Source organism: Lolium perenne, chromosome 4 (assembly GCF_019359855.2).
Source record: "Lolium perenne isolate Kyuss_39 chromosome 4, Kyuss_2.0, whole genome shotgun sequence".
Lineage (NCBI taxonomy): Eukaryota > Viridiplantae > Streptophyta > Magnoliopsida > Poales > Poaceae > Lolium > Lolium perenne.
Window position 1 is genome coordinate 51,576,155 of NC_067247.2, and position 7,558 is coordinate 51,583,712.

A 7,558-nucleotide genomic window follows, 5' to 3' on the forward strand; every position below is an offset into this window, starting at 1 on the left:
AATAACACAAACTGGGCCGACCAGGCCGGCCCATACCGCGTGCACCGGGGGTGTGCGGCGCGCGGTAGCCACCGACCTGGTCGGCATATAGGATTTGCCAGGCAATCCAGCCCGGCTATACCGACTGCTTTCTGGAGCGGGCCGCCGCGTAATAAGAAAAGAAAAAAAACATATCCCCGCCGTCGCGTCGCACCATTTCGATTCGTCTTCGGCGGGCAAATCCCCAAAACTCCCGCACGAAACCCTCCCCAAATTCCCCAAACCACACTGCCCCCAACCGCCCTCGCCGACCATGTCGCTGCTCCAGGACGACGACGAAGAGGCCTTCCTCCTCGCCGTCGAGGCCGCGGAGGCCGCCGCCGCCTCCAAGCGCCGCCGCGTCTCCACCTCCCCTTCGCGGACCCCCGCCGCCTCCGCATCCGAGGGGTCCTACCTGTCCGCGCTCAAGGGCAGCCACAGCTCCGCCTGGAAGCAGCAGCAGGAAGCCCTAAGCCTAGCCCACAAGCGGCCCGGCGGATACAGGGCCCCAGGCATCGCCCCTGCCGACGGCGGCGGAGTGCAGATCGCGAAGGGCGCGTGCTTCAAGTGCGGCGACACCAGCCACTGGGCCAGGGAGTGCCCCCAATCCTTGCCCGCAAGTGGCGGCGGTGGCAGCGGCTGCGGAACCGGTGGCGGCGGGGTCTATGTGGATGCGGAGGTGAAGGTGGAGGAGAAGGAGTGCCCCTGCGGCTCCGGGACCTGCCTCGTGCTCACGTCCAGCACGCCCAGGAACCCCGGTCGCAGGTTCTACAGGTGTCCAATGAAGGTGAGTGTCAGACCCGAGTCTTAAATCGGATCATCCAATTACCTTGTGCATTTTGGAGACCTGTTACAAACAATGCTCTCTCTGTGTGTGTGTATGGTCTTGTCTGACATGTGGATGTCACTGACTTAGAGCGAACTAGAGTAGTCCAGAACTGATGAATTGGTACTTGTTACACATGTATGCATCAGTTCAGGGTGCATGCACTTTTTAGCTAATGGTAGTGGATCTGAAACAAGAGTGAGGATCGCCTAAAGATGTAACACCAGTGCGGAGCTTGGCAACAAATCTTGGGCGGGCCAGGCTAAACGAAAACACAAGTAAATTGTATAATTGAAGAACAAAATTGGTAAACCATCCTTCGTTCTATCAAATTTCTAACAAAAAATTTGGGAAAAGAAAGGATTACCTGGGCAGGGAAATTGGAGAAGAGTAGGGCTCAATTTGGTCGTGGCGTCACTTCCCGGCTGCTCGACCACCGGCCGTAGCGTCGTGCCCGTGCAGTGCGGCTACCTGCAGCTGCAGATGCGGCGGTCCCTTGACCTCCCCCTGGTTGCAGGTGGCGGTGCAGCACTGCTATCCCATGTGCCCGACCCAGATTCCCTCGAGCCCTCCTTGTTTTTCTATCCAAATCACTAGATCATGGGTGTGGCTTATGTCGAGACTTGAGAACGAAACAGGGAGAGTCGAGCGAACGAACAAGATGAAACGGACATGCCAATACGTGCTCATGGGCTGGACCTTGGATACATACAAGTCAATTTCTTTTTTGCAAAAAGTCAGGGCGGGCCACGGCCCAGTTTAGCCCTAACGAAGCTCCGCCAGTGTGTAACACTACTGTTAATTTGCAGCATCAAATAGTAGCACGGTGTGCATATGCATTCTAGATGGTTTACTGCAAAACCAAGTCTTATAGCAGCATTTACTGCAGCTGATGGATTATCGTTCACAATTCCAACGTCTACAGAAACTGTATTTGAATGTTGTATAGTTCATGCCAAATGTTCACTTGTCCCGCCATCGAATTGCAGCTCCCCCAGTGTAATATGTTGCATTTAGCTTGGCCCCTATTTACAAAGAAATAAAAACATGGTTTAGGTATTATGATGCATAGTATGTCGTATAACAATTTCTCGATGGTGGTTGATGAAATATAGTGGACCTGAACCAAGAGTAAGGATCATCTAGAGATGCAATAATACTATTTGTTGCAAAATAATACTTTCTAAAAAAATACTGTTTGTTGCAAAGCCAAGTCCAATAGCATTTGGTATAGCTGATAGTTTAACTATGGTCCAATTGCAATGTGCTCAGAAACTGTATTTGAATGTAGTATAGCTAACATATCCCGCTACTGTCTAATATGTTGCATTTATCCTGGCTCCCATTTACTAAGCAATATAAGCATGGTTGAGGTACCATGATGCATACTATTTTCTATACGAATTTCTTCAAGCTTGTTGATGAAAGATTGTAGTAGTGTAGAATTGTGGCTTGCTGAGGTGCTTATAGAATTTTGACTAGTTTCGCAAAGGTGGTTGTTGTTGTGTTTCCCAGTATGTATTATGGTGCTATAAGCATGTGAATGTCTTGATGCCCGTTTAGTTTGGTTAATAACTTTTTTCTATGTATTTTTCCTGGGTGGCAAACTGGCAATGTGATGTTGGTATGCCGCTCTACTAGATCTGTTCTATTCAATTTTTGGTCACCTGATAGGATGAGATTGTTAGCAGCATTCACTTAACTTGTGTGTATGCTGCTTTGATAGTGTTGTCATGTCTGGACTGTTAGCAGGTGCTTGGTGGACTTGCTGAATGCTTTTGGTATATAAAAACATTTGTATTCTTAGCTGAGTCTATAAACATGTTTTCTTATATGCATTTTTTTCAAGCAACAATGTTATATGTGCTATACCAGCTACCATCTGATATCTGAGTAAATATTTATCGCTGAACTAAATTTGATGTGTTTTCTTATCTGTCACTGTTCTCCTCCACAGCTGAATCTGAAAAACCTTGAATATGATAAGGATGGGTGAGCCCACCATTTCTACCTTAGGTTAAGTTGGCACCATTTCTGTTGTATTTGGGTATTTCCACTGGCGTTCTTGTGCGGCGCTGTAGTATTCAGTTTGCCAAGACATTTCACTGCTTGTAGTCAATTATTACTGTTTTGGTCTTGGAAACAAGTTATCAATTCGTTAACCTATAAAATAAAAGTAAACTAAAAATGTTAGTTTAAAGCCATCTGCTTGATGCAAAGAACTTAGCCTTAACATACCAATGAAGTCCCCTGGCCCCCTCCCCTCCTGCACAGACACATTTCTGCCTTAAGTTAACTTGGTGCCGTTCTGTTGTATTGGGGCATTTCCACTGGTGTTACTGTGCTGCACCGCAGATTTCAGTTTGCCAAGACATTTTACTGCTTGTAGCAAATTATTGCTATTTTGCTCTTGAAAACAAGTTGTCAATTAGTTAACCAATGTTACTTGAAAGCCATCAGTTGGATAGAAAGAACTTGCCCTTAACACATCAATGATGTCCTGATGCGTGGAACTGACTTGTAACCTTAGATGCACATCATACCTGAGAACCCGTTGGATAAATGCGTAAAGCAAGCATGTTGCATGGGTTTCCTTTGGTCAAATCTGCATTCATGCGTGTGTAATGTATGTCTAGTGCTTCTGCAGTCCATATCCAACCTCAACTATTTCTTATGTTTCTATGCACACTCCTTCAAACTCATCATTATCCTGTTGCAAATGTTTAACTTGATTTCGGAAAGAATGTGCAAACTAATAATCTATGTGTGTTGACGTATATGCACATGCAAGCACATTAGGCTAACCCAAGCTGGAGATTTCATTCCATAGTGAAGAAAGAAGGCTATTTCTGGTCTCCTTTTGCATTTCCTCTGTTGTGCTGATGTTCCTTTTGTTACCATTAGGACAATGGAGGCTGCAACTTCTTTGAGTGGTGCGATGCTCCATCTCCAGGCCTTGCTAATGCTCGCAGCAACACATCCTTTCAGTCAGATGCGTCGGTTGTGAATATGCCTTGCTCCTGTGGTGCTGGAACATGCTTAGTTTTCACCACAAAGGCTGGAATTAATGTTGGGAGGCAGTTCTATCGCTGCCCAGCTCAGGTTCATTCATCTGAAAACTTTTATAGTTTTATCCCTGGTCTAGTTTTACTTCTTTGTTTAAATTGTCAGATGCATGATACTCTACTGGAACTGCATTTTGCTGCTGAGATGCTGCACTAAAAATTTAACGTCCATGCTTTTTTATCTAATGCAATGTGTTGATTTTTCTAATGTCAAGTTACACTGGACATTGATTTTTTTACTTCCTTGCAATCTGTTCATATGCCTACAGAAGCATATCTTCAATGTAGGCAACTAAGTAAGCAGGCCATGTACTAAAGAAAATATCATCCATATCAACTTTTACATATGTAAGTTGCTGTGTTGGGTTGGAATCGTTGGATAGTAACTTGGGCATTTATAACTCTTTATCTTGTGGTCATGATTCATGCCTATTATACTATCCGCATATTCCATTTTATTCTGATAGAAGATGTTGACAGTATGATAGTCATAGTCGCAGAGTGCATTTAAGTTAATATTTAGTTCGCAACAGAACCGATTCACAAGTTTTGATGTGGTCACTTTGTATCTTGTTACTTTTTGCTCTTATGGCTGAGCAACTAGGTCACTTTGGGTTCAGCTTGGATCTACATCGGATTGCCCGAATAAAATGATTATTCTCGATCACAACATAGTGGTTTCTATGCTGTCATAAATTGGTCCGATATCCTCTGACCTGATGCAAGTGTTTCCTTTCATGTTATCTGTAATATTCTTTGCACTGACTGTCAATTGGTAGCTAAGTAAATATCCTTGTTGTCTATTCTTTTGTCTGATGAACAAAGTGATATAGGAGTACTAGTGAACAATAACAACATATGGTTGTTGTCTAGGTAGCTGACTATTCTATTGTAATGATTCTCTCGAAATAATTCTATTGGTGAACAAAATCTGCTTAAAGAGATATTATGGGAGTTCCTATATATGCAGTATCAGAACCTTTTGTGGTAGTGGAGCATTTTTGCTATCTGCATCTTTCTGGATAGCAACTGATGATAGGATATTTTATTAGGCCATGATATTCCTTGTTTCTTTTGCTTTATTTTCATATCATTTTTTATAACTTGGGCACTTTATGTTTTTTTTTTCTGCTGTTGGACTGGGACAAAACTTTCAGGGAGGTAGCTCCTGTGGCTTTTTCAAATGGTGTGACGATCAACAACAGCCTAGGACAGCTGCTCCGCTGCAAGCTTCACCACCATATCAAACTGGCATTGCCTCCACCAACCAAAACATGAACAAGAGCTCGTCGGCCTGCTTCAAATGCGGGCAAGAGAACCACTGGGCGAAGGACTGCCCAAATCAATCTTCAGATCCTTACTCTGACAAAGGTGGGAGGACAACATTAACTCCAGCAACCTCATCTGATGGGTGTTTCAAGTGTGGTAAGGCCGGTCACTGGTCCCGTGACTGCCCTGTTGCGACCAGTGGTGGTGGTGGTAGTGGTGGTGGCGTCGCCGGCAGTGTCAAGTCGTCCTGGAACAGCAGGAGATACTGATAGCAGGTGGTGCCCCTGTGAACTCAATTGAACTGACACGGACATGCTGTACGAAACTTGGACAGGTGACCTCGCCACTTGTTGCTTAGGTACGCGCTCTCGCCCATGATGCCACTTGCAGACCTGCTTGCTGCTCCCAGTTCAGCAATGTGATTTACTTTTGACAAGTCTATCCTGTTTGCTGCGTCGAACCTGTAGTACTATCTGCTTTAGGCATTACCACTTTTGTAAACAAGATAAGGCGACTCAATGTTCATCAGCATGCCCTTGCTGTTCAATATATCAACTCCCATGTTTATGCTGCTGTTCCCTTCCAGTTCTTGGTATAGTATGTTTATGCTGTTGCTGTTCAATACTATATATCAGCTCCATGTTTATGCTGCTGTTTCTTTCCAGTTGTTGGTATAGTATATTTCTGGAGGTTTGCTTACATGGGAATGCTAGTCTAGATAGGCTACTATTTATGGTTAGACCCTGGACCTGTAGTCTACTAAATACTACTCGTAAATACAGTCCCCACCTATGACAAGACTCACTCATCAAAATGAAACAGCTATGCTCTATTGAAGACGGGGACAATTGTTCCCCTCAGTTGAAGAACTTATTACTCACACCGACTGTGGCATCCATAGGACCCAACTATTAAAGGATAGGAACAAATTAAGGCTGACCAATCAATTCCCCCACCCTAGAGAGTGCTATCCACATACAGAAGCCACACATACACGAGATGAGAGCTGGGAGGAGGAATCTCATCTGGATACTACTACTAGTTAGAAGCAGTATACAGGAGTAGTAATCGCGTGTGGTCCATTGTGTCGCCACGCCAGTTGAGAGGACGAACTGGGAGGAATTGGTTGGCGCCATTACATGTGCCTGTTGTTGGCCACTATGGATGAAAGGGGTGTGTAGTCTGGACCAGTGGTACCTGACACCGCAGGTCGGTTTCGCTCAGCGATCTCGCGGTCCCCCGGGCTCGGAGCGCGGATCTGAGATGCTCCCCCCTCCACTACCTTACCGGGAAAGATTTGCTGTTTATTTGTTCGCTGTCTGTCTCTTCGGTCGTCCTCCCTTTTGCTGTTTGTTGTTATTCGATCAGTGCCCGTCTGCCTTATTTTTTTTTGACAGCGATCAGTTGGTTTTCCCAATAGTCAATGCTCTGTTGGTAGAGCTCCCTGAAGAAAGGTCGTGCTAGTGGTAGCATCTTTGTGAGAGAAGAGCAATGGGTGCTGCTAAGGTTGTCAAGAAAGTCTCACAGTCAATGATACCTACGAGGAATTTAAATCTTCACATGCACGAATGGTTAAGAAAGGTATTTTCATTTTATCTACCTGAGGGTGCTGATGAATGGTGGAGTCACGTGTGGAGGTGTTTCCCAGAGTATGTGAGGTCGGCAGCCAGAAAAATGTTGTTTGCTTTCAGTCGTACTACGCATAGTATATATATATATATATATATATATATTAAGGTCTGACTGTATGTCTGCAACCGTGAGCGAAAACCTCTTACGGGCACGTCAAACACACGTGAAACAACTGTGAAGAAACCCATTTTTTTCTTCAACCCCGTCCGCACGTGATAATCCTTGACCGTCACAGAGCACGTCAAATTCAAATCATCGTCCGTTATTACCCAGGCCAGGCAGACACCCTCGGACAACGCAGCGCAGCGCTGGCTTCCCATCCTAGCATTTTACCCCATGGCGCCAGGCAAAGCCAAGCTTTTCTCGGCACAACTCCGTCGGCCATGTCGAAAGCGGCACCACCGCTTGTCGTCTTCCTCGCTGCCACAGCCCACACCCCCAAGGACCACCTGGACTGGAACTAGAGCGAGCGAGAGGAGAGAAAAGCAAAAAAAAAAAAAAAAAAAACAAAGTCAAGGACCACATGGAACTCGACCTCATTGAACTGGGTCCACATAGCGGATCGGACAAGCCCGGCGGGCCAGTCCCCCATAAACCGTCGGCCCCGCCGCTGTTCCGCCAGTGGGTCGCCGTCCCTCTCGCCAACTTGCTCCCAGTTCAGCTCAGTTCCCCTACTCCGACGTGTCGCCGGCCGGTTGGCCGGCGCCCGTGTTGCCTGCGCCGCCCGGCGCACCGGGATCCTCCGATG

The 7,558-nt window shown here is 46.0% G+C and overlaps 1 protein-coding gene across 1 annotated transcript; it reads left to right on the plus strand.

The window, feature by feature from the left end:
• Positions 1-201: 201 nt before the first annotated feature.
• Positions 202-5,745, plus strand: LOC127292505 (uncharacterized). The gene is made up of 3 exons (XM_051321921.2): positions 202-805; positions 3,749-3,946; positions 5,067-5,745. Exons 1-3 carry the CDS (start codon positions 293-295, stop codon positions 5,445-5,447), a joined length of 1,092 nt encoding a protein of 363 aa, XP_051177881.1. The 5' UTR covers positions 202-292; the 3' UTR covers positions 5,448-5,745.
• The last annotated feature ends 1,813 nt before the right edge of the window (positions 5,746-7,558 follow it).

What these genes read in the sequence shown, in the direction of transcription:
- LOC127292505 (XM_051321921.2), top strand. Translation starts at nt 293, where the DNA reads ATGTCGCTGCTCCAGGACGACGACGAAGAGGCCTTCCTCCTCGCCGTC. An exon ending in TCTACAGGTGTCCAATGAAG is followed by an intron (nt 806 to 3,748) that starts GTGAGTGTCAGA and finishes TGTTACCATTAG; the next exon opens with GACAATGGAGGCTGCAACTT. An exon ending in TCTATCGCTGCCCAGCTCAG is followed by an intron (nt 3,947 to 5,066) that starts GTTCATTCATCT and finishes CAAAACTTTCAG; the next exon opens with GGAGGTAGCTCCTGTGGCTT.